The 26160-nt window shown below is 48.1% G+C and overlaps 4 protein-coding genes across 5 annotated transcripts; 3 read left to right on the forward strand and 1 right to left on the reverse strand.

The window, feature by feature from the left end:
- The first annotated feature begins 5263 nt into the window (after nucleotides 1-5263).
- On the forward strand, nucleotides 5264-9602 carry LOC141802647 (angiopoietin-2-like). The gene is made up of 6 exons (XM_074686219.1): nucleotides 5264-5933; nucleotides 6776-7010; nucleotides 7208-7342; nucleotides 7451-7667; nucleotides 7880-8075; nucleotides 9094-9602. The coding sequence occupies exons 1-6, from the start codon at nucleotides 5340-5342 to the stop codon at nucleotides 9238-9240; spliced, it is 1524 nt and encodes a 507-aa protein (XP_074542320.1). The 5' UTR covers nucleotides 5264-5339; the 3' UTR covers nucleotides 9241-9602.
- A 638-nt stretch (nucleotides 9603-10240) lies between these two features.
- LOC141802645 (NADH dehydrogenase [ubiquinone] 1 beta subcomplex subunit 9-like) lies at nucleotides 10241-12751 on the reverse strand. The gene is made up of 4 exons (XM_074686217.1): nucleotides 12602-12751; nucleotides 11448-11640; nucleotides 11188-11301; nucleotides 10241-10606 (listed from the first exon to the last, which is right to left on the reverse strand). The coding sequence occupies exons 1-4, from the start codon at nucleotides 12685-12687 to the stop codon at nucleotides 10469-10471; spliced, it is 531 nt and encodes a 176-aa protein (XP_074542318.1). The 5' UTR covers nucleotides 12688-12751; the 3' UTR covers nucleotides 10241-10468.
- Nucleotides 12752-12818: 67 nt separating this feature from the next.
- LOC141802639 (deoxyribonuclease TATDN1-like) lies at nucleotides 12819-17607 on the forward strand. Of its 2 annotated transcripts, none has more exons than XM_074686208.1 (12): nucleotides 12819-13049; nucleotides 14643-14708; nucleotides 14786-14835; nucleotides 14955-15018; nucleotides 15100-15243; nucleotides 15457-15499; nucleotides 15812-15897; nucleotides 15984-16024; nucleotides 16201-16277; nucleotides 16608-16678; nucleotides 16832-16958; nucleotides 17038-17607. In XM_074686208.1, the coding sequence occupies exons 1-12, from the start codon at nucleotides 12971-12973 to the stop codon at nucleotides 17138-17140; spliced, it is 951 nt and encodes a 316-aa protein (XP_074542309.1). In that variant the 5' UTR covers nucleotides 12819-12970; the 3' UTR covers nucleotides 17141-17607. The 2 variants fall into 2 exon arrangements, with proteins under 2 accessions (XP_074542309.1, XP_074542310.1); XM_074686209.1 differs by having other exon boundaries at nucleotides 13007-13049; nucleotides 14800-14835.
- Nucleotides 17608-18050: 443 nt separating this feature from the next.
- Nucleotides 18051-25257, forward strand: LOC141802634 (E3 ubiquitin-protein ligase RNF139-like). The gene is made up of 6 exons (XM_074686198.1): nucleotides 18051-18451; nucleotides 21453-22108; nucleotides 22360-22507; nucleotides 22597-22703; nucleotides 23561-23812; nucleotides 23986-25257. Exons 1-6 carry the CDS (start codon nucleotides 18289-18291, stop codon nucleotides 24757-24759), a joined length of 2100 nt encoding a protein of 699 aa, XP_074542299.1. The 5' UTR covers nucleotides 18051-18288; the 3' UTR covers nucleotides 24760-25257.
- The last annotated feature ends 903 nt before the right edge of the window (nucleotides 25258-26160 follow it).

The raw sequence follows: 26160 nt of genomic DNA on the forward strand, positions 1-26160 counted from the left end.
TTAGCATGTAATTTTATATATTTATTTATTTCAATCAATCAATCAAAATGTATTGATATATCACTTTTCATACAAATAAAATGTAGCACAAAGTGCTTTACAACAGACACATGAATTAAATAAAAGAGTTATTCCCCCAAACCCACAAAGCAACCCACACACAGTGTTAATAAAAAGCAACACAGATAAAAGACAGTAATAAAGCACACTGCTGTACCCTGTACGTACTGAGGAAAAACCGTCTGAAAGGTTTAAAAATGAGAAAACACTGGAGGTTAGGTTAAAAGTATCAAAAGAAATATATCATTATATAAAATAAGAAAATGATTTTTAAAAATTAAGAATAAAAAATACTTGAAATTAAGTTAAATATACACACACACACACACACACATATATATATATATATATATATAGTGATAAATAAATGAAGAATAAAACAGGAAAACGAGAATAAAATACGGAACATATAAAAGATTTTAAAAAGAAAATATAAAATAATAAATAAATAAGATAAGATAAGATAATTGTCTTATTATTTATTTGATTTTTTAATTCATTTTTTTTTTTTTTTTTTTTGGGGGGGGGATCTTTTGCATTATTACTAAAACAATTAATAAATTCATTCTATATCATTCTATAGTATAAGGCTAGGCCCACATGTTGTGATAAAATGTAATAAACTGAAGGTTTGTGTACATGAAACTTTTAAAATGTCGTCTTTATAAATTGCAGACTGTGATTTGAAAAAATGAAATTTCCATTACACTGTGATGTCGGTTTAAATTTGATTAATTGTTCAGCCCTTATATATATTGATAGATAGATATAAATACATAAAAACAGAAAACTTCAGTGTAAATGATTGAAAACGTTTAAAACTGTAGAAACTCCTGAAATCAAAGGACGGTTAGAGAAGCTCAGACGTTTCCTGAAGAAGACGCTGAGCTGAAAATAAGTTTATTCTGAATTAATCCTGATGGATGGGACACTTTGAGCTGCTTCAGACACATTTACTCTAATTCATTACTTTATTATTGGATATGTGCTGTGATTGGTCAGATTTTATTAATAATATATTACAATTTTATATTTATAATAACATTTAAACATTAACAGCCTGTCCATCAGTAAAGGTGCTTTCTTTAGTTTTTAGTTTTATTTCCTATTTTGACTTTTTAAGACTGTTTTAGTTTAGATTAATTCAGTCTGATTGAGTTTTTCCTTTAGTCACTTTGTTTTTGTCCTTTTATTAAACAATGATATTATTTTTACTTTTAGAAACAATAAGTTCATCATTAAACCATTGATTTAGTTATTGATCTGATTTTATTCTCTTCATATAAAATAACTTAATAACAACCATCTGTCTCTCAAACAGACAAAACTTTAACAAACAGATCAGCTCCTTTCATCACAGCCCAGGAGTTTTTCTTTTTCTGCAGGATTTAAAAATACAAACAGGACGATGATAAAATAATAAAACAATAAAATAATAAAACAATAAAACGATGAAATAATGAAACACGAATCAAAGAACAAAAATAAAGTGATTTCTGTCACTCACCAGGTCTGAGGCTGGACCGAGTTTCTGCTCCTCTGATGTTTCTCTGATCGACAAAACCGTTTATATCTCTGAGTCAAGGACACACACACACACACACACACACACACACACACACACACACACACACACACACACACACACACACACACACACACACAGATGACATAATTAGCTAACATCTTGTATTTGTGCAGTTTTAAAGTGGACGTTTATTAAACCCACCCTTCCACCCACACACATCTTCATCATCATCTTCATCATCATCATCATCATCAGCAGTGTGAGTCTGAAACCCTGAAGGACTCAGTCTGTGAGGAGATCCTGATTTTACCTGATTCTTTATTCCTAACCCTGAGGATCAGATCAGATTCACTTTGTCTCTTTTTGAGTTGAGTCCAAACGTCTGCTGCAGAAATATCATCCTCACAAACCGTATTTAAACTAACGTTCAGGTTTTAATGTCTTTAGTTCTGTAAATGTGTGACACGAGGTCGATGAAGGAGCTCAGAGTGATTCAGCTCAGTCTGAACGTCGTGAGTTTAATCTGAGCTGAAAAACTTTAAACTAAAGAAAAGTTTGGGTTTAAAATCTGTTTCTGAGTTTGGATGAAGAAGGTGAAGTTTGACGTCGTCCTGCTCTGATTTTAAATGTTCATCAGAGGATTTGATCCAGAGCAGCTGGACCTGTTGGTCACCCCAGAACCAGAATCTGATCCAGGTCCAGAGGAGAACCGTTTGTTTCTCTGTGACCGTAAACTTCTCTGATCGCTGCTGGACTCTGAGCGTCCTCAGGGACTGAGGAGGGGGGGCGTGGTGTGAAAACCTGGACTCATCTGGACTGATGAAGATGTGGCTTTAGGGGGGTCAGACTGATCCACAGACCCAGCATAGTCCACATCCCAGAGGGTCTTTCTTTAGTCCCCTTATATCAAACTGGGACCAGTTCATTCAGGACGAGCAGCTTTCTCTGATCCACGATGATGATGATGATGATGATGATGATGATGAAGATGACGATGTTTCTTTGTTGATTCAGATCAAAATGAACTCGTAGTTCAGAGTGAGGACTTAAAGGAGAGGTGGACCTCTTCAGAGCCGGATCTGTGACCCCATTAGAGGAGGACTCAGGCCGACGCTCCTCGCTGCTCCTAATGGATCCACCGAGTCCGAGGGAACACAGACCATTAGAGACGTCCTCAGACCTTGAGCCTGCATCAGTCCATTACAGACACACACACACACACACACACACACACACACACACACACACACACACACACACACACACACACACACACACACACTGATCTCCTCAGTGTGTGTGGAGGAAGCAGTAATGGCTCAAAGTGATGAAGCGGTGACGTGACGAGAGCAGAAGAAGAACTTCAGTAAAATCTGTCGATGGTCAACGAGGCCGCTAACGACTTCTAACGACTTCTAACGACTTCTAACGACTACTAACTACTAAGACTAAGTACAATTCAAACCAAATTTCTCCCAGACATTGGTATTAACTCCAATAATCCACACATGAAAAGAAATCACAACGTTCAGGTCCATAAATAATGATTATGGTGAACTAAGTACGATAACACAGGAAAAAAGTATTGAAGACGCTAACTGAGACTCATCTAATACTTAGTGGAGAAGCCTTTGTTTGCAATGACAGCTTCCAGAAGCTTCTTGTATGTTTGAACTAATGGCCCACACTGCTCAGGTGTGATTTTGGCCCATTCCTCTGCACAGATTGTCTTTAAATCTGGAATATTCTTTGGTGCCCTCTGGTGAACCCTTTTCCCACGTCTCATCTTCATCATCCTGGTGGATGGCAGCAGATTCAGATCAAGAATTTCCCCATACATGGCTCCATTCATTGCTCCGTCAGTTAGATGAAGTTTGCCAACACCATGAGATGAGAAACAACCCCATGCCATGATGCTTCACCTCCAAACTTCACTGTTGGTGTAGTGTTTTTTGGCTGATGTGCAGAGCCATTTCTCCTCCAAACATGGTCTGTAGTATGACAGCCCAAAAGTTCAGTTTTGGTCTCATCTGACCAGACAACATTCTCCCAGTATTCTACAGGCTTGTCAAGATGCTGTTTAGCAAACTTTAAACCAGCTTCAACATGCCTTTTCTTGAGGAATGGAGTCTTGTGGGCTGAGCGTCCATAGAGGCCATGGCGGTGGAGGGCATTGCCTGTTGTTTTCTCTGTAACAATTGTACCTGCTGCCTCCAAGTCTTTCTGGAGCCCTTTCAGGGTGGTCCTTGGCTGGTTGAGTCCTCTTCTGACTATCTTTCTGACTCCCTGGTCAGAAATCTTCAAGGAGCTCCTGTGCGTGGCCTGTTGATGGTAAGGTGGTGCTTCTTCCACTTGTGAATAATGGCCCCAACGGTGCTGACTGGAATATTCAGGTGCTTTGATATAAGTCTGTAACCAGTTCCATTCTGATGCTGAGCAACAATCAGGTTGTGAATGTCTTCAGAGAGCTCTTTGCCTTTACCCATCATGAGGTGTGTGCTATTTAACTGCTTGGTGAAAAAACACCTTTTTTATAGGACCATCAATTTGCTCTAGCCCAGCTGATGTTGGTTTGCACTAATTGGAAGTTCAGGTAATAATTACTGACAGATTTCAGGTGGTATGGTGCATTTCCTGTCCAAAGTATACAGCCTTTCCATGGTGTGTTCAATACTTTTTTCCTGTGTTATTGTACTTAATTCACCATAATCATTATTTATGGACCTGAACGTTGTGATTTCTTTTCATGTGTGGATTATTGGAGTTAATACCAATGTCTGGGAGAAATTTGGTTTGAATTGCAGCTTTGGAAACAAATGTGATGAGGAAAAAGTTGACGTGTTTAAAACTTATTTTCTCCACCGTATGTCTAAAAACTGTCTCCAATAGAAAACCTCCTCTGATCAGACCTCCTGAGGAGATCCTGGTCCCCCCTGATCAGACCTCCTGAGGAGATCCTGGTCTCTCCTCCTCAGCAGGGTCCGGCCTCAGACTCTGTCTCAGCGTTACTTAGAGGGACTTCCTCTGATCCAGTTATACCTGCTCTGCTCCCTGCACTGGATCCAGATCCTCTCAGAGGATTATCAGGATAAGATGTCAGCACACACACACACACACACACACACACACACACACACACACACACACACACACACACACACACACACACACACACACACACACACACACACACACACACACACACACACACAGTCTCCTGGCTGTTATCAGACTTTTCCACTGAGCTGGATTCAGAGGCCGGGACAGACCAGGTGACAGGTCCCTGCAGGGACCAGGTCTCAGACTGTGCTGGAGTCTGAGACGCTAATACTGGAGACGTCAGACGAGCTGCAGACACACAGACACCAGAGGATCCTGCTCCTGACCCTGATCCTAAATCCAGGACTGGTGCTGAGTCCTGGTCCTCAGTTCCTGTCTGTGAGGTCCCTTTAAGAGGTCTGAGGTCAGATTATTCTGGATTACTCCTCAGGGTTTTTCCTCTGTCCCTCTTTATTTGTGATGGAGAGGAAGCAGCGTTTGGCGTTCCTCCTCCTCCCTCCTCCTCCTCCTCCTCCTCCTCCTCCTCCTCCTCCTCCTCTGTGGTTTCTGGTCTTGTTCTGATCCTTGTGGTTTTGGGGTCTGAGGACTTCATCTGGTCTTTGTGTCCCCAGCAGATCTTCCCTGATCCTTGGACCTGGTGCAGACTCACTTCCTGTCTGAGTGACGGAGCGTGGGGGGCGGTCTGATCGGGATGAACTGGACCTTAGTCCTCCTGATCTGGTGCTGGTTCCAGCTGGTCCACGCTGACCCTGCCCCCTCAGACCAGCTCTCAGACCCTCAGCCTGATGAAGACCTGGGTCCAGACCCCCAGACAGACCCTGAGGCTGGGGGGCTGAGCCTGGGGAAGCGGTCCAGAGGGGTTCTGGGTCCAAACGTGGGCTCTAACTGGGATCTCCCCGACATCAACCAGGACCACTACGAGGACGCGGACTGGCACCCCCCCCCCTCCCTCCTGGAGACCCACTACAACCTGCACCCCGAGGCCAGAGCCAGACCTGGAGTCAGAGAGGAGGGGGACCAGAGTCCGGCTGCGCTCTGCGGCGAGTTCAGCAGCCAGCTGACCCCCGGCGGGCAGTGCCGGCTCACCGCCACGCTGCCCGCCGTGTCAGCGGGCGCGTCCCAGAAACGCTGCCCGGACATGTTCCGCTGCACGGACGACATCTCCTCCTGGCTCCACGAGAACCACAACAGGAAGGAGCAGCTGGAGGAGCTGAGGGAGACCACGTCTGAGCTGCAGGAGGAGCTGAGGAGCCACCAGCACCGGGTCCGGACCCTGGAGACGCAGGTACACACACGCACGCCGTGTCACACACACACGCCGTGTCACACACACGCACGCAGTGTCACACACACGCACGCCGTGTCACACACACGCACGCCGTGTCACTGTCTCTGGTCCTCAGAAAGGAAGCGGTCTCTCTGCAGAGCTGGAAAAAGGCGTCGAGGTCGTTTCTGTCGTTTCTGTGTTTGAAAAGTTTCTCTGAGCAGAAAGTTTGAAGCATAAAGTTTTTAACTCCTCAGTTTGATCAAACCTTTAAATCACTTTTAACTTTAGTCAGAAAAACTTCAGCAAAGTTTTAAAGTCAGAAAAGTTTTCTTCATGTTCTGTGAGGATTTTCAGCGTTTCCACGACTTTTAGAGTTTGTAGAGAAACTTTTAGAAGAGGAAAGAAAAAACAAACATCTGTTGAAGTGTTCAGACCTGCAGATCTCTGAGTGACGTGAAGATAACGACGACAAACAGTTAAACTAACGCTGACGGTTCGAGTGATGGCGTCTCAGAGTGACGTCTTAACCAGCTGGTTTCAGGAGGAGGAGCTCAGCTCACAGGAAGTCCTCCAGGCGTCTCCGTCACTGAACCTGTGATTAAACCAAACAGTCAGTCTTCCTCCTCTCCTCCTCCTCCTCTCTGCTCCTCCTCCTCCTCCTCCTCCTCCTCCTCCTCTCTGCTGACTCACACTAAGCCCTCTTTAACCCTGAATGCTAACAGGATTAGCGCTGCCTCCTCCTCAGGCTGCCTGACCCACAGCCTGTTCTGGGACCAGAGGCCCCTGAGGGCCCCTGAGGGCCCCCATCCTGGATCCTGGACCGTGATCTTTAACCTCTCTACCCCCCCCCCCTCTGATAGGCTAACAGGAACGTCCGTCTGAACGTGACCTTTGACCCTGGCCTGCGCTCCCTGGACTTCCATGGGGCTCAGATGGACACGCTGCTCCACGTTCACCACACGCTGCTGCAGCAGCTGCAGGCGCAGGTCCGTAACCTGTCGGCCGCCGCGCAGCACGCCGACCTCAACACGGGCTGCAGGATCAAGGTCATCAGAGCGCCGTCGCTGCTCAGCATGAGAGACACGCTGCCGCCAGGTAGTGTGCCCGTCTCAGTCCTTATTTTGTCCCTCTGGTGCCCCCGTAGTATCGTCTCATGACCAACAGCTCAGTGAATCTGTCTGAAACTCTTTGTTTCAGTTACTGTCTCTTTAAGACCAACCCCCTTCGCTGTGATTGGCCAGCCCTCTGAGATGAGCAGAGTTTGAAACTCTGTCTGTTTCTCTCTCCCTCAGACGGACGCCATCTCTCCCTCTGTCCCTCTGACTGTGCGTCTCTGTACCATAACGGCGTGCGGCGGTCTGGAGTTTACAGCATCGTGGTGTCGCCAGGTTCATCCCAGCAGGTGTACTGTGACATGAAGACAGAAGGTCACACACACACACACACACACCCTGACACACACACGCTGACACACGCTCACACACACACACACACACACTCACACACTCTTTGCGTCGTGTGCTTTTTCCACCCAGGTGGGGGCTGGACGGTGGTGCAGCGGCGGCGTGACGGCTCGGTGGATTTTAACCGCGGCTGGTTGGAGTATCGTGACGGCTTCGGGGAGCCGCGGGGAGAATACTGGCTGGGAAACCAACAGCTCCACCTGCTGTCCAACCAGGGACACTACAGCCTGCGCATCAACCTGCAGGACTGGAGCAACGCCCACAAACACGCCCAGTACCACAGCTTCAGGTAGACCACAGGTAGACCACGGCTTCAGGTAGACCTTAGCTTCAGGTAGACCATGGCTTCAGGTAGACCACAGGTAGACCTTAGCTTCAGGTAGACCACGGCTTCAGGTAGACCTCAGGTAGACCACGGCGAGGCGCGCCGAGGAAAGCAGCGTGATGAAGACCTGAGCTCGGATTGAGGAAACTCTGACCTCTCTTCTTCTTCTCCTGCAGGATCCAGGATGAGGAGAACCGGTACCGCCTCCACGTGTCGGGCTTCAGTGGAACCGTGAAGGATTCTTTCAGCTGGTACCACGACCAGCAGAGCTTCAGCACGCCGGACACCGGGAACATCTGTGCCGAGATCAGTCACGCCGGGTGGTGGTTCCACCAGTGCTTCTACGCCAACCTCAACGGGGTCTACTACAAGGTACTACAGAGACCAGAAGGTACCACAGAGACCGTAAGGTCCCAGAGAATGTAAGGTTCCCCAGAGACCGTGAGGTACTATAGTGACCATAAGGTACCACAGAGACCGTAAGGTCCCAGAGAATGTAAGGTTCCACAGAGACCTAGGTACCACAGAGACCTAGGTACCACATAGACCATAAGGTTCCACAGAGACCGTAAGGTCCCAGAGACTGTAAGGTACTATAGTGACCATAAGGTTCCACAGAGACCGTAAGGTCCCAGAGACTGTAAGGTACTATAGTGACCATAAGGTACCACAGAGACCGTAAGGTTTCACAGAGACCATAAGGTTCCACAGAGACCTTAGGGTTCCACAGAGACCTTAGGGTTCCACAGAGACCATAAGGTTCCACATTGACCCTGAGATTCCACAGAGACTGTATGAGACCAAAGGTGGCATCATGCTCCACCAGAACAAGAGATTCACTTTCTGTCAGGGTCTCAAACCAAAGTCTATCTGTGAGGTCTGAGCTCCAGGTGGACTGATCAGAGTCTGCTGGTCTGAGGTCTCAGCAGAAACTGTTCATCTCCAGCCCAGGTGTGTGGATGGTTGGGATTATCAGGAGAGCAGATGAAAGCTGTGAGAGGGAGCAGGAAACAGGAAACAGGAAACAGGAAACAGGAAACAGGAAAGAGGGGCACAGGAAAGAAAGCAGAATGATCTGGGTCTGAAATGATGTTTGGGGTCAGAACATCTGAATCTGAAAACCAGTCCTGATCAAATCCAGGTCCTGATCCTGCCATAGACCATCCTGACATAGTTAGCCCACAGCGCCCCCTAATGGAGAACATGTTCTTGGTCAGAAGCAGAGTTTGCTGATGTTCCTGCAGCAGGTATCAGGAGACACCTGAGGGACAGGTGAGCTGTGATGTCATCAGCCTGTGACGGTGGATCAGGGAGGTCAGCGCTCACTGAGGGGCTGATTTCATCATGTTGGTAGAATATGACGGTGACAGTGACTCTGTTTCTCCTCCAGGGGGGGCACTACTCTCTGAAGGCCCAGAACCTTCTGGGTCCAGACGGCATCGTCTGGTTCTCCTGGAGGGAATCGGACTTCTACTCCCTGAAGGCGGTGACCATGATGATACGACCGAGCAGCTTCAGACCGAGCTCCTCGCCGTAAGGACGCTTCAGTTGCTCCGCAGCCGCTGAGCGCAGAGTGAGAAGCTTCCAGAAATCCTCTCTGCTGTAAAAACCTTTCCCTGTGCTTCTTCTTCTAGTGTTTCACATCTGAGACACTTCCTGTTTAGATCTGAGACACTTCCTGTTTAGATCAGAGACACTTCCTGTTTCAGACTACATGTGATCTGTTGGGTCTGTTTTGTAGTAAACTACTCTGGTTTCCAGTCTCAGAAGGCGGAGCTACAGATGATGTTGGATTTTTTTTGCCTATAATATAAATATACAAAACAATCTTTGGGCAGATCTCAGCATTTAATTATTTTGTTAATCGTATCAAACAGAATCATCATTCTTGATTCTAATCTTCCACCAAAAGTTATATTATTTACTGAAAATAAATCTGAAAGGGGTTTTTATTTTTACAGCTGATGTAAAAAACCATTATCATATCATCCACTTACGGTTTAAAAAGGTAATTAGTGGTTTATATGGGTTTTAATGAATTTGTAGAAGTGAACACCTCTTTTAAACTGGAAGTGACAAGATTTACGGGTGTTTCTTCGCATCACTTCACTTCTTTCTCACAGACCGTCAAACATTAGTGTTGTATTGTAGTTGTAATGCTGATTAATTCCAGTAGATGGCAGTAATTCACCAAAATCTGCCACCCACATAGACAAACAGCCTTTAGCCCAGTGCATTGTGGGAAACAGTATCACAGGTAGACTGGACTGTTGCATACTTGCGACTACAGACTGAGTTTCAGCTAAAACAGTAGGAGCTGTCGGTGTAGTAGGAGGTTTGGAAAACAGCCTGTTTCACATCTGAGACACTTCCTGAAGCTGTGGACTCAGGGAGACCCAGGTCCACGCTGACCTCGGGCTCTGCTGTTGGTGTGACCCAGAGGATCAGAGAGGAACCTCAGGATCTCTGAATACATCACATTTCTGTTTCTGAAGATGATACTCAGTTCATGGAGTCACAGAACACGCGTGTTGGTTTTCTCATAGTTTAACTTTATTTATTGGAACACTCAGTTTGTTCACTCAGGGAGGAATCTACAGGACACCTTCAAGAGAGAGACCACAACCGGATCAGAGGAGAACTGTGTGGTTTCCTGGCTCATGCTAACTGTGCACACAGAAGAAACTCACACACGGTAACTCCAGAGACTGGGACTGGGACTGAGACTGGGACTGGGGGGTCAGGAAGGACCTGGATCTTCCTCCTCAGTGTGCTGGGGGACGTTCCTTGGGGCGGGTGACGAACTGCCACCACAGAGGGGGGAGGTCGCCCTCCTTACGGGCAGGAGGGAGGTCTTCAGTCAAGGGGCCTCCTGGGGGGGTCTCAGCCTCCAGCTGGGCCACCTGGAAGCAGACAGGAAGTCACCTTCAGAATAAAAGTCCTGACTGATCATCAGTGATCTAATCCTGCACCACAGATTAACATTCAGACAGACAGGCAGACAGACAGGCAGACAGAGAGACAGAGAGACAGACAGACAGACAGAGAGACAGACAGGCAGACAGACAGACAGACACACAGACAGACAGACAGACAGAGAGACAGACAGACAGACAGATAGACAGACAGGCATGCAGACAGACAGACAGAGAGACAGACAGACAGAGAGACAGACAGACAGACAGACAGACAGACAGGCATGCAGACAGACAGACAGAGAGACAGACAGACAGATAGACAGACAGATAGACATCCAGACAGGCAGACAGAGAGACAGACAAAAAGACAGACATTCAGACTGGCAGACAGAGAGACAGACAAAAAGACAGACATTCAGACACACAGACAGAGAGACAGACAGAGAGACAGACAGACAGAGAGACAGACAGACAGAGAGACAGACAGGCAGACAGACAGAGAGACAGACAGACAGACACACAGACAGACACACAGACAGACACACAGACAGTCAGACCCGTCTCACCTCTTTGTCCCAGCTCTCCAGTCTCAGCTTCTTCCACTGCTCCCTCTTGGCGAAGTAGTCCGGGTACATGGCCTTCTCTGAGGGGTGCCAGTGGTCCAGCAGCCACTCTGGAGTCTGGAAGAGTTTCATGGAGCAACATCCAGGAGTTAGTGTTTTTAATCATTAATCTGTCCGTTAAACGGGTCTCTGCGGGCTCAGGTCTGTCCCAGGACCTGGTCCTGAGTGGACCCGGTCCTGCTGCTGGCTCCGGTCTGTCTCACCTTGTAGCATTCGTATCTCTCGTACGAGGTTCCTCCAGGAGAGTCGGGGAAGATGTAGGGCTGAGGATGCTGCTTCTCCCAGAACTCCTCCTCCCCGGCCTTCAGCAGCATGGTGGCCTTCACCATGTCCTTCTCCTCTTTGTTCTCATCGAAGCGAGCTCGCAGCATGCAGGCATAGAAACGGTATTTATCTCTGTGAAGGGAAACAACCAAACGACTCAGCTGGATTTCTATAAAACATGTTTCTGCCTGTCAGCTCAGGGCTCATTTAATCCATCACATCCAAAATCTCCTCCCGACGATGTTGTGCCTTTCAGAAACACTTCCTGTGTGTCTTTAATGAACTGTGACTGTTTCCTGATCAAAGTTGAAAACAAACTAACATTTTCATTTTCTGAGTGTAGAGAGCAGATCATTAAAGGGCTATTCTGTCATTTTTTAAAAACATGATCTTTTCATTTTTCCTCGTTGTAAAGGATGGAAATCCAACATTCATGTAATGGATCATATTGGCAAAACTCTCCATCTCAAAACCTCCAGTCTGACCCAGCAATCAAAGGAGGAGGCTCTGTATGGAGCAGTGAGAGTGCCAAATGAATTAATAAATAAATTATATAAGAATCCATAAAAGAAAAGGTTAATAAAAGTATTAATATAATCAGGAATAAATAAAGTATTTAAATCACATTATGTCGTCACTTTCAAAGCGAAAGAAATATGCGCAGAAAAACATGCGCAGAAAAACATGCGTTAACCAAATATTAGAAAAACAGAATTATATCTGTGATATTTAAGGACCGGCGGGTCAGAGGTTGTGATCAGTGTTTGGGGTTTGTTGGTGCCGCTGTTCTCTGGTTTGGTCGCTAAGCGGCGCTGTGTAAACGCTAACAAACGGTCTAATGATAAACAGATGAGGGTTATTAATCCCACTGAATCACATCAGTTTATTAAAAATTAATTAACCTCTGATTTAAAGCGTGTGAGGTTATGGGGATGTGTGTGTTGTTGTTAATCTGACTGATCAGAGAAACGAGTGACCTAGCCGTTAGCTTAGCCACGAACCGGACTACAAACCGGGCTTCGAACAGGACTACAGACGCTGTTCGCGCCAGCCACGCGGACAGAGGGAGAACAGGACCCGTATGAGACCGTACCTGAAGATGCACCAGGACTCAATGTGTCTCAGGGACTTCTTGTAGAGCCTCAGGACTTTCTGCTGGTGAGTCAGGTAACCCGCCATCTTCACCGTCCCCTGTCACCTTCTTCCAGCCAGCGCGAAGGATTCTGGGACTTTGAAGCGTTGAACATCAAAACCGTAAAGACATGCTAAATGCGCAACGAGGAATGAATCTGCTGTTCTCTCTTCGTCTGAATGCTGTCTCAGATTTGAGTTATAATTATCACTAAGTTTAATTCATCTGAAAATGTGTGGAGTTTTATTTTCATCACTCAAACAGACATAAAGTGTGTGCGCTCAGTAACACGGCAGGTGTCTGTTAGGAGAGTTACGGTAACGCAGCGTTATGTTGCTGCTGAGAGCTGCATGTGAGACTCTCTTCAGGGGTTTAGCTCAAACAGCCATGGCTCCTCACAGATTCATAGGTAGGTCCATGTTTTTAATGTGTTTTAAAACAACATGTGTTCAACATGAAGACGCTGAAGCTGCTCAGTGAGTCCGAGTGTCGGTGTTTGCTGTAAACACACACACACACACACACACACACACACACGCACAGGCAGGGTGTGAGTTAGCCTGGGAGCTAAGAGCTAGCTCTGTTTAAATGACAGCACAGCAGAAACACACAGAGGTTTGACTGTGTCAGTGCAGGGTGTCTGCATGTTTTCAGCTCTTTCTTCACTTTTACTTTAGTTTTATTTTGTCATTAACACCAGTGTAGAGAGGTGAGTGTTGTTTACACATTCAGTCAGTGTCTATGAGCTGAAGTTTGTTTGAACAGGAGCTGTATCACTCAGTAAAAATTAATTATAAAGCCAAATAAAACCAATAAATGAAGTGGATTCAGTGTCAGAGGGTTAGCAGGGAGCATGTAGAGTCTGTGTGTCTTTTTCTTAAACATCTCCATAACTCACACCTTTTTTAGTTTGATAAATTCACCATTTCCCAACCTTCTTTCATTTTAACCCATTAGTCCACCTTTCCATTAGAGGAGGGCGATACTGGGAATTTTGGTGTCGATCCGATACCAAGTAAATACAGGGCCAGTATCGCCGATACCGATACTTACAGATACTTTTTAATATTTAAGGTTGATGTTTCATAAAACTGCTGGCCTTAAGTTGTTTTTGTCATTTTTTCCTTCGGTTATGTTGTAAAAATCTAGGACAGAATTTTGGCAAAGTTTAAAGGTGACTACAAAATATTTTAGTGTCATGATAAACATTTATGTTCAGAAACAAAACAACAGTAAAAATAAATAAAGTAGTAAAAATAAAAAAATCCATAACATTTTGTGTGGAAATCTTTTCTTAAAAAAAGTGCAAATAAAAACATATCATTTCCTTTTTATTTGTGGTATATAGTTGAAGACTTCAATACAAAAAAATAAATAAATACATAAATAAAAGATCTCCCGTTATCAAACTCATTTTTTTTAATATTAAAGTATAAAGAATTATCACACCAGAGCAAATGTTATAAAAAAAAATTCAAACAAACTTCTTTTTTCGGAGTCTGCTTGTTTCCCTAGGGCCACTGAGCCACGTGACGTGTCAGGGACACAGCCAGGTCGCCACTTTTATAAAACTGCAGCAGTCAGTGCATGCAGAAGAAAAACACTAGAGGATCAGTCTTTTTACACCGGTATCATTCCATATCGATACCAACGCTGGTATCCATGTTATCAATATTTGGATCGATCCGCCCACCTCTGCTTTCCATCACTAGTCATGATTTCCTCTTTGTAAACCATCACACCTGGACTCTGGAAAACTGATCAGTCTGATCGAAGCAGGTGGTGTGTACGCTCAGACCGGGTCAGACTGTGTCAGACCGGGTCAGACCGGGTCAGACCGTGTCAGACCGGGTCAGACCGGGTCAGACCGGGTCAGACCGGGTCAGACCGGGTCAGACTGGGTCAAATGACTGATGTATTGAGCAGCTCAGAAAGTGAAGCGTGTTTTTGAACATGCATGTGTTAATAATAAGATGATTAACAGTCCGTCTCCTCTCTTCAGACATCGGCGTGAACCTGACAGATCCCATGTTCAGAGGACTTTACAGGGGGAAGCAGAAACATGACGGTGAGACGCTTTTCTAAGTCTGATCTGTGCCAGCTCCTGATTTAACGTCTGTGGTGACGTCTGTGTTTTACTCACAGACGACTTCGACCAGATCATCGACAGAGCCGTCCAAACCGGGGTTGAAAAGGTACGTCAGAGCTTCCTCTTTCTCCTGATGGCGTCCCCAGCACTGAGACCTCAGACTCCTGTGACTGATCAGGAGTCACACACCTGTCTGAGATCTGTCTGTCTGCTCTGTGTTCCCAGTTCATGATCACAGGAGGAAACCTGGAGGACAGCAGAGAGGCTTTGAGACTCGCTCAGACCAGAGGTACAGAAACAGAGAGGGACTCAGGTGGTTTTGGTTTTCTGTACTGACGGTGTGGTTAATGACCTTCCTCCTTCGTCACAGAGGAGTTTTTCTGCACGGTGGGCTGCCATCCCACCCGCTGCTCTGAGTTCGAGCAGAGCGGGGAGGCGGAGTACCTGTCGGGCCTCAGGGAGCTGGCGCTGGCTCACAGAGGGAAGGTGGTGGCCGTCGGGGAGTGTGGACTCGGTGTGTGAAATGAAGACCCAGTTCTTTTTAATCCAGAGGACGTCAGAGATGGAGCTTTGATGAATAGAGACAGAGATAATGAGCCAACACTGAATGATGATAGTAATAATCTTAATCTCAGTCACAGAGCAGTGTGAGCGTAGGATACCCCTCTTTAAACCACGCTGAATGTTTGGACCCTGATGATAAATGTTGGTTTTCATCACTTTCCAGATTTTGACCGTTTGGAGTTTTGCCCCAAAGAGACTCAGCTCAAGTGAGTTTGATTGTTGTTAAATCCCAGTTTTTGTCTCTGAGTCTAAAAAAGTCATGGGAATCATTAATAACACATCTTTAATTTTAAATTTAATTAAAACACACTTTTCATTTCAAAAACGCTCAATAATAAATAAACCTCTCATTTTCTTTCTATAAAAACTCATGAAAAATAACAAACACATCATGTTCCCTCAGACCTGATCCTCAGACCTGATCCTCAGACCTGATCCCCAGACCTGATCAGCTGGGCTCTGGCCTCAGCCCAGGAACATGAATAACAGTCCCTCTCGTGTCTGCGTCTGTGTTTCAGGTTCTTTGAGAAACAGTTTGACCTGGCCGAGGAGACCAAGCTGCCCATGTTCCTGCACTGCAGAAACTCCCATCAGGACTTCATCGGTACGTTGGATCCCCAGAAACCTGGCCCGGCTCCTGAGGGACCCTTCAGACCTCTGTGTTAACGTTTGTCTGTGTCTGATTCACAGACATCATGAAGAGGAACAGAGACAGATGTGTGGGAGGAGTGGTAAGAGAGGAGACCACGCCGCTCGGTCTGTTTGTGTCTGACAGGGACACTCACTGAATCCAGACTCTGAGGCTTTGATCCAGGACTTTATGTCCTGAAGAGAGTGAATCCTGTTCTCCTGTGTTTAAACCTGAACATGAAGTGATGATGCTCAGACTGTAATCTGATTATTTCAGGTCCACTCCTTTGACGGGACGGCTGAAGACGCGGCGGCTCTCGTGGACCTGGACCTTTACATCGGGATAAACGGATGGTGAGAACAGAAACACACAGACTGAGGCTCAGCGAGCCGTCTGAGCGGGGTCAGGACGTTTCTCTGAGCGCTCAGAGGTGGGCGGAGCTCAGTCTGAGGATCCGCCTCCTCTCAGGTCAAAGTTCAGCTCCTTAAACTCTGCAGAGTCAGGTGGTCTCAGCTGTTTGCTGTCATCAGACGCTGTGAGCTGTCTCCTGCCTGTGCTGCTGTACGGCTGGCTGCCAGCAGGGGGCGCACAGAGCTTTTTCCTGACCTCCAGTGAAACAAAGATCATTTCTGTGTGAAGTTTGAACAAAACAACTCAAACTGTTTTTATCGCTTTGACTCCAGCTCCTTGAAAACAGAGGCCAACATGGAGGCGATGAAGTCCGTCCCCGCTGAGAGACTCATGATAGAGACAGGTGAGTCAGAGACGCCTGGTTGGACGCCATGAAGAGCAGAGCGGCGTGGTCATGTGATCTTTTGTTTTTATCTTTATAACCTCCAACATCTCTGTGGTTTTATTTTATTTTATTTCTCTCGTTCGCTGATGAAACCTTCACGCTCCTCCTCAGATGCTCCGTGGTGCGGCGTGAAAAACACCCACGCAGGCTCCAAACACGTCAAAACCACATTTCCCACGAAGAAGAAGTGGGAGGCGGGGCACTGCCTGAAGGACAGGAACGAGCCGTGTCACATCATGTGAGGACGGGGGGCAGGATCTCTGCAGGTCTGACCCAGACTCAGCGAGTTCACCTTCACATGTTCTGCTCTCTTTCAGACAAGTCCTGGAGGTGATGGCGGCGGCGAGGGAGGAGGAGCCTGTGCAGCTGGCTGAGACCATCTACAACAACACCCTCAGAGTCTTCTTCAGCTCCAGCTGACGGAGGTGGAGTGAAACCCTCTCAGACCTCAGCGCTGAGGCCTCATCAGAGCGTCAGATGAGACGGACGGATCGTTCCTCTCATCACCAAACGTCTGAGAGTCACCGAGCTGAGACGTGTCAGGATCACGCCCTAAACGTGTCCACGTCGTTTCCTGTTGGTTTCTCTCTTTAAATGAAGCTTCTCTCCTGTTCTCTCCTTTTCTCCCTTTTTCTCTCCTTTTCTCTCATTTTCTCCCTTTTTCTCTCCTTTTCTCTCCTTTTCTCTCCTGGATCCATGAATTTATTATGATGATAAAATCTGCCCCAAGTTTCCCAAAACATCAGAGCCTAACCAAACTGTCGTCTGATTATTCCTCCAGTGTTTTTACACAAATGTTTGGTGCAAAAAGGATTTAATTCACAGTCAGATCAGATCAGAGTCTTTGGGTTTATCAGCTGTCATCAACTTATTCCAAATAAACGTCACAGAGGAAAAGTCTCCGTGCTCATTCCTGACGTGGTTTTTCAGTCTGAGCTCGTTGTGTCTGAGCAGAGGGGACAGATGGAGGAACAAAGTTTATCAAACACAAACTTTGTTGGTTTTTAGTTTCATTTAAACTGGATTTATAAATGTTTTATTTATGTGTTTGGTTACATCAGTGTAGAAACAGTGGAGGTCATGTGATCATCAGTTCACTGAAGCTGTTTTTGTTCAAACCATGAAGCTGTTTGTAGGAAAATATTTATCAATGATTATTATGATTTAAATTCTTGTTAAATTTTGTTCAGGTGTTTTATTTTATTTACAATTTAAATGATATAGGAGCTGTTCAGTGGCTGTAGTTGTGTAGTTGTGTAGTTGTAGTTGTAATTGTGTAGTTGTGTAGTTGTAGTTGTGTAGTTGTGGTCCTGGTTGTAATGAGACCTCCCTGCGGCTGGAGGCGCTAACACTCAGAGTAAACACTTCCTGAAATGAAACCGTAGAAGAAGAAGCAGGAGGAGTCTGTGGACATGGAGGACGACAGCAGGTTGATCCAGTAAAGACCAGGACCAGAGAAAACACGCAGAAACCAGAGACCAGGGACCGCTGCTGGGACTGACCCCCTGTTTTAATGGTCCATGGAGATCCCGGACCCCCCAGGACTCTGAGGCCTCCACCGAAGCCGCATGGCGTCCACCCAGGCCCGGATCGGCCAGCAGGCCCTGGCGGTCCTGGATGTGGCTCTGAGGGTTCCCTGTATCTTCATCATCGACGCGATCTTCAACTCCTACTATGACCCGGGTCCGGGCTGGACCGGGGCCATGGGCAAGGTCCTTGTCCGAGTCATGGGTACGTGTTAGAGTCCGACACGGTAGGGCCAACGTCTGTCAACAAAACCAGGACCAGCAGGCAGCTAGCCGGGGCTAGCCGTGACGCTCACCGGCGGAGTGACGTTACGTCACCTGTCACCTCTCACCTGCTACCTGTCACCTCTTACCTGTCTGTGGTCAGCTGTTACCTGTCTGTGGTCAGCTGTTACCTGTCTGTGATCAGCTGTTACCTGTCTGTGTGTTACCTGTCTGTGGTCAGCTGTTACCTGTCTGTGGTCAGCTGTTACCTGTCTGTGGTCAGCTGTTACCTGTCTGTGATCAGCTGTTACCTGTCTGTGTGTTACCTGTCTGTGGTCAGCTGTTACCTGTCTGTCTGTGTGTTACCTGTCTGTGGTCAGCTGTTACCTGTCTGTCTGTGTGTTACCTGTCTGTGGTCAGCTGTTACCTGTCTGTGGTCAGCAGTTACCTGTCTGTCTGTGTGTTACCTGTCTGTGGTCAGCTGTTACCTGTCTGTGTGTTACCTGTCTGTGGTCAGCTGTTACCTGTCTGTGGTCAGCTGTTACCTGTCTGTGTGTTACCTGTCTGTGGTCAGCTGTTACCTGTCTGTGGTCAGCTGTTACCTGTCTGTGGTCAGCTGTTACCTGTCTGTGGTCAACTGTTACCTGTCTGTGTGTTACCTGTCTGTGGTCAGCTGTTACCTGTCTGTGGTCAGCTGTTACCTGTCTGTGTGTTACCTGTCTGTGGTCAGCTGTTACCTGTCTGTGGTCAGCTGTTACCTGTCTGTGGTCAGCTGTTACCTGTCTGTGGTCAGCTGTTACCTGTCTGTCTGTGTGTTACCTGTCTGTGGTCAGCTGTTACCTGTCTGTGGTCAGCTGTTACCTGTCTGTGGTCAGCTGTTACCTGTCTGTGGTCGGCTGTTACCTGTCTGTGGTCAGCTGTTACCTGTCTGTGGTCAACTCTTACCTGTCCATCTGTGTGTTACCTGTCTGTGGTCAGCTGTTACCTGTCTGTGGTCAGCTGTTACCTGTCTGTGGTCAGCTGTTACCTGTCTGTCCGTGTGTTACCTGTCTGTGGTCAGCTGTTTCCTGTCTGTGTGTTACCTGTCTGTGTGTTACCTGTCTGTGGTCAGCTCTCACCTGTCTGTGTGTCACCTGTCTGTTTGTGTGTTTCCTGTCTGTGTGTGTGTTACCTGTGTGTGTTACCTGTCTGTGGTCAGCTGTTACCTGTCTGTGGTCAACTCTTACCTGTCTGTGGTCAACTCTTACCTGTCCATCTGTGTGTTACCTGTCTGTGGTCAGCTGTTACCTGTCTGTGTGTTACCTGTCTGTGGTCAGCTGTTACCTGTCTGTGGTCAGCTGTTACCTGTCTGTGGTCAGCTGTTACCTGTCTGTCTGTGTGTTTCCTGTCTGTGGTCAGCTGTTTCCTGTCTGTGTGTTACCTGTCTGTGTGTTTCCTGTCTGTGGTCAGCTGTTACCTGTCTGTGTGTCACCTGTCTGTTTGTGTGTTTCCTGTCTGTGTGTGTGTTACCTGTGTGTGTTACCTGTCTGTCTGTGTGTTACCTGTCTGTGTGTGTGTTACCTGTGTGTGTTACCTGTCTGTCTGTGTGTTACCTGTCTGTCTGTGTGTTACCTGTCTGTGTGTTACCTGTCTGTGTGTTACCTGTCTGTCTGTGTGTTACCTGTCTGTGTGTTACCTGTCTGTGTGTTACCTGTCTGTCTGTGTGTTACCTGTCTGTGTGTTACCTGTCTGTGTGTTACCTGTCTGTGTGTTACCTGTCTGTCTGTGGGTTACCTGTCTGTCTGTGGGTTACCTGTCTGTCTGTGGGTTACCTGTCTGTGTGTGTGTTACCTGTCTGTGTGTTACCTGTCTGTGTGTGGGTTACCTGTCTGTGTGTGTGTTACCTGTCTGTCTGTGTGTTACCTGTCTGTGTGTCACCTGTCTGTCTGTGTGTTACCTGTCTGTGTGTTACCTGTCTGTGTGTGGGTTACCTGTCTGTGTGTGTGTTACCTGTCTGTCTGTGTGTTTCCTGTCTGTGTTACCTGTCTGTGTGTTACCTGTCTGTGTGTTACCTGTCTGTCTGTGTGTTACCTGTCTGTGGTCAGGTTCAGCTCAGGTGAGTGTGAACAGGTGTAGTGAAACATTTTGTGTCCTTGCTGAAATCAGACTGAAGTCCTCCACCAATCGTGGTTTACCGTCAGTGTTTACAGCGTTTCCATGGTTACCCTTTGTGATATTTATCTACAAACACCAACAAGTGTTTATCAAAGCGAAGGATTAGAAGTAGTTTTCCTGTCTGAACCAGAGTCTGAACCAGAGTCTGAACCAGAGTCTGAACCAGAGTCTGAACCAGAGTCTGAACCAGAGTCTGAACCAGAGTCTGAACCAGAGTCTGACCCGTGTACAGAGGAAGGCCTGGTGGTTTTAAAGCTGTAGTGTCAGTTTCTCTTTTAGATCAGGGTAATCTTCAGACTGTGGTGGTTTTTGATCTCTCTATCAGTGAAAGGTGATTTTCTCCTCTGATCGTCCAAACTGACCTCGCTGAGTTCACCCTGTAAACATTAATCAGCTGATCTGATCCTCCTCTGGCAGCTGAGCCGCTCTAAGCTCTCTGAGTTTCTCCTCCTCATGACTGAGCGCTCCTCAGACAAACAGCCGTAAAGTTACGTAACACTCCGCGGCTGAGGGACCTTTGAGCGCTGGCGTCCTCATGAAAGTCCTCCTGGAGCCAGGCAGGCTCAGACTGAGGTGAGGGGCCAGCTGAGGTTCTTTAAAGTGGGTCACCCTGCAGACCGGGGTTACCTGAACCCAGAACGGCTCAGAGGACCAAGAAGAGGGACAAGTCCAAGCTCTCAGACCATGGAGCTGGTTCCTCTCAGTTCACCCTGTCAGAGTTTTAAACCAAAGTTAACTTCCTGTCTGAGTGATTTTATCGTGGTCCACTTCCTGTCTGAGTGTTTTTTAAATCATGGTCCACTTCCTGTCTGAGTGTCTCTGCTGACGGCGTCTCCGTGTCCCCCCAGGCGTCCTGGTCTCCAGCGTGGTGCTGCTGCTGTCCCAGAAGGCCTTGTTTAAGTTCTACACCCTGTTCTGTGCGGTCCTGCTGGGGATGGCGGCGGTCCTCTTCAACTACTACGCCACGTCTCACATAGACTTCTACAGCGCCTACTACAAAGCGGCGCTGGGCTTCCGGCTGCTGCCCAGGAACGGGCCCACGCTGTGGCTGGGCATGGCGGCGGTGCAGCTGGTGTTCGGGATCGGGTACGTGTTCCTGCTCAACCTGCAGTCGCTGTTCGCGGCGCTGGTGGTCCTGGACATCATGATCCCTCTGTGGGGGCTGATGATCGAGCTCCCTGCGGACGTGCGACAGATGGTGGCGGTGTTTTCGGGCCTGGCGCTGGCTCTGAACACGGCCGTGTGTCTCGCCATGCGGCTGAAGTGGTTCTACTACTCCTGCCGCTACGTCTACCTGCTGGTCCGGCACATGTACCGGATCTACGGGCTGCAGCTGCTGCTGGAGGACACCTGGAAGAGGATCCGCTTCCCCGACGTGCTGCGGGTCTTCTGGCTGACCCGGGTCACCGCCCAGGCGCTGATCCTGGTCTACGTGGTGCGGGCGGTGAGGAGGGAGAGCGGGGACGCCACGGGCGGAGCCACAGACGGGAGCTCGGACTCACAGGTGAGAGGGGGGTCAGGGTCTGTTTCTGTAACAGCTGTTAGATCAGGTGTTAGATCATGTGACACCTTCAGGGTCAGGCTCAGGACTCGGAGCTCCTTTCTCAGGTTTCAGGTCCTGGTTCTGGACCCAGGGTTGAACCTGCTGCTCCAGTCTTGTAGACCTGGTCCCTCAGACTAGCTCAGACCAGCTCAGGTGGGTCTGGGTCTGAGTGGGGGTGTCAGGGGCTGACCTGGTGTCTGTGCTGCGTTCAGGGCTACCTGCTGAGCTGGGACGTGTTCTGGGACCTGACCAGTAACCTGATCATCTCGGGCTGCGACTCCACGCTCACCGTGCTGGGGATGAGCGCCGTCATCTCCTCCGTGGCGCACTACCTGGGCCTCAGCATCCTGGCCTTCATCGGTGAGGCTCTGCTCGTGTTTGAACCTTAAAACCTGTCACACGCCGCCGCTGTACGAGGCGTTCAGCGTCCGTCTGTTTTCCTTCCTCAGGCTCCACGGAGGAGGAGGACAAGCGTCTGGGCTTCGTGGCTCCGGTCCTGTTCTTCATCCTGGCCCTGCAGACCGGCCTGAGCAGCCTGGACCCTGAGGAGCGCCTGGTACGTAAACACGCTGTGTTCCCTGCACGCCGCGGCCGCGGCCGCTGATGGACGGATTAACGGCTCTAAGACGTGGATGTAGAGAGCGTGCAGGGACGCAGCTGATTTCTTCTTAGAGCGTGACCTCGTTAGCTTCCTGCGTCTCCTCACCAAAACAGGAAACACACTAACAGGGACACACAGGGACCTGCTCAGACCTGGGTCAGACCTGGGTCAGACCCGGGGGCCCAGGTCTGGGTTTCATACCTGGTTTGTTTCTGTTTGTTGTTTGTTTCTGTGAGCGCTGCGTTCAAAGAGCTCGAGTCCAGAAACGCTTTGAAATGTGAGGATTACCGTAAATACCGTATGAGAGGGTGCTCCTGTTTCTATCCACCGTGAACTTTAAGTTCAGAAACTTTTTTTTCCAAAAGAAGCAAAAACAGAAAAACAGGAGAGCAGATTTCAAACTTTACCAGGACCTTAAAGTTAGATTTCTGAGCTGATCCAGAGAAAAAGAAGAATCTTAATTAAAAAAAGACGAATTGTTAGTTTTAGATTAAATTACTGAGAGAGGAGTCTGTGTAACTTCATGTTCAGATTTTATTCTCCTGTCGAACAGAAACAGATTAATCTCTGGTGAAACAGTCAAACCTGAGTTAAAGCTCGTGTCAGGAACGTTCAGTCTGTGCTGAGTTTGGCGCCCCCTGCAGTTCACAGGCCGCCATCTTTTTCTGCAGCCGTAACCAGAGCAAAGTGTCTGAGTGAAGGATTGTGGGTAACTCCTGCAGCTGGCGCTGTTTGAGGACCAGCTGGTGTGTTGATGATGTCATCACCCCTCTCTGATCTGATTGGCTGACGTATCCCCCCTCCCCCCTCAGGTGCGTCTGAGCCGGAACATGTGCCTCCTGCTGACGGCCATCTTGCACTTCATCCACGGCATGACCGACCCCGTCCTCATGTCCCTCAGCGCCTCACACGTCTCCTCTTTCCGCCGCCACTTCCCCGTGCTGCTGGTGTCCACGGCGCTCTTCGTGCTGCCCGTGGTGCTGAGCTACGCCCTGTGGCACCACTACGCCCTCAACACCTGGCTGTTCGCCGTCACCGCCTTCTGCGTGGAGCTCTGCCTGAAGGTGAGGATAGAGATCTGCACGCGCTCAGAAACAAACCCTCTCTGAGTCCGTCTGCACCTCGCAGGGCGCCGCCTCACAGGGCGCCGCCTCACAGGGCGCCGCCTCACAGGGCGCCGCCTCACAGGGCGCTGCCTCCACCGGCTGTAACGGCGGTTGTTTCTGTCCCCCTGCAGGTGGTGGTGTCTCTGACGGTCTACGGCCTCTTCATGGCGGACGGTTTCTCCAACGTGCTCTGGGAGAAGCTGGACGACTACGTCTACTATGTGCGCTCCACGGGGAACATCATCGAGTTCCTGTTTGGCGTCATCATGTTCGGGAACGGCGCCTACACCATGATGTTTGAGTCGGGCAGTAAGATCCGCGCCTGCATGATGTGTCTGCACGCCTACTTCAACATCTACCTGCAGGCCAAGAACGGCTGGAAGACCTTCATCAACCGCCGCACCGCCGTCAAGAAGATCAACTCCTTACCCGAGGTGCGCGGCGACCAGCTCAGCGACATCGAGGACGTGTGCGCCATCTGCTACCAGGAGTTCTCCTCGTCGGCGCGCATCACGCCGTGCCACCACTACTTCCACGCCCTGTGCCTGAGGAAGTGGCTCTACATCCAGGACACGTGTCCCATGTGCCACCAGCGCGTCTACGTGGAGGAGGAGAGCCGCGACAGAGCCGCCTTCTCCAACAACAACGGAGGCTACGCCGCGCCGCAGGACGACGCTGCCGCCGCCCCGCCGCCACCTGGAGACGACCAGCCGGACGGCGAGCTGCCTCCAGCTGTGGTCCAGGCGGCGGCGGGGGGAGGAGGAGGAGGCGCGGAGCTGGAGAACGAACTGCTGGAGGACAATGACAGCATCGAGTACGACGAGGACGAGTGGGGGACTCAGAACGGCAGCACGCCGCTAGAAGAAGACTATATTAACGACGACACGGACTCCACAGAGGACTGACGGCGGCGGCGGCGGCGAGGGGGGGGTCCACGGGAGAGAATTCAAACAGATCTTTATTCTATTTAAGTTAAAACCAATCTTCATTTGCTCTAAAATCGTCAGGGATGTCTTTCTGTTTCTTTCTTTGACTCTAAGGGCTCGGAGGACGAACGGCTGCTCTCAGTCTGCGTGAGCGTGTGTGTGTGTGTGTGTGTGTGTGTGTGTGTGTGTGTGTGTGTGTGTGCTCAGGCTGCAGGATGAAGACCAAAAAGATGAATATATTTATAGAAATATTTTGTATTTGAGAGAAAGCATCAGTTAAAGAAAGCAGAGGAGGAGGTTTTCACACAACGTTAATTTTTCCTCAGAGCTGGCGCCGAGATAAAATCTGACGTTTTCCTCCAAATGCACGCTGAAGATTTCTGTTTTTATGATTTAAACGTCAAATTTGAGCAAATTCAAAACATTTCCTCTGCAAAAACAAACTCTGCAGACGTCACATCACAGATGTGACGTCTGCAGAGTTTGTCTTTGCAGAGGAAACGTTTCTGATCTCGTCGCCTCTGCAGCCGTGCCGGAAAATGTGTGTGTGCAAGAATCTGTGCAATCATACATGTGTGTGTGTGTGTGTGTGTGTGTGTGTGTGTGTGTGTGTGGGGAGCAGTTTTCACGGATCAGAGGAAATGACTTGCTACTGTAATCACTGATATACCTCTATCATTACTTACTACTGGTCTCTTGTGTGACCTCTCGAACATTTGTGTACATTATTGTACATATAATAAAACAGAATCATGCACACTTCCTCCCTTAGAGCAGGAAAGACTTCATTTTCATTTTTTCTGGCCAATTTTTGGGCCGTAAACAAAAGTTATCTCCTCCTGCACCATAAATAATATCGGCTTGAAATTAACTCAGATGACAGAGTGGACCCTGCTTTACAAAAGCTGTGTATGAATTTGTTGTTTCTCAAACGGTTTTTGAATGACGAGCCCTCAAAGTCAGTGAACCCCAAAGAAGCTGTTTCAGCGCCTGCCATTAGAATGAATGGAGGAGGATCCAGCTCCAAACAGGAGCTTTAAGAGAAAGAGAAGTCTGAGCGAAAAAGTAAAAGTCGTCAGGAGAGCAGGTTTTTATTTCCCAGAGGTCTCTGCTGAGCTGGAAAAGTCAATTTTGACAAATTCTTGTGTTTTTCGCTTTTAAGACGTTAGAAGCGTAGAAAATAATCCTCAAATGAAGAATTTTTAGTTTTTAATAAAATTATATGGTCTGATTAAAGCTCCTGTTTGCTGTTAATGACGGTCCTCGCACTAAAGGAGAGGACACTTGTATTTCATCTGTTTCTCCCCCCTTACAAAAACTGACCCCAACATACCAAAATGTGCTATATAGCGCCACCTAGGCACACTCAAACAGCTCTCA

This window comes from Halichoeres trimaculatus, unplaced genomic scaffold, assembly GCF_033239565.1.
Source record: "Halichoeres trimaculatus isolate MK-OKI-2021-1 unplaced genomic scaffold, fHalTri1.1 fHalTri1_scaffold_14, whole genome shotgun sequence".
In the NCBI taxonomy this organism is placed as follows: domain Eukaryota; kingdom Metazoa; phylum Chordata; class Actinopteri; order Labriformes; family Labridae; genus Halichoeres; species Halichoeres trimaculatus.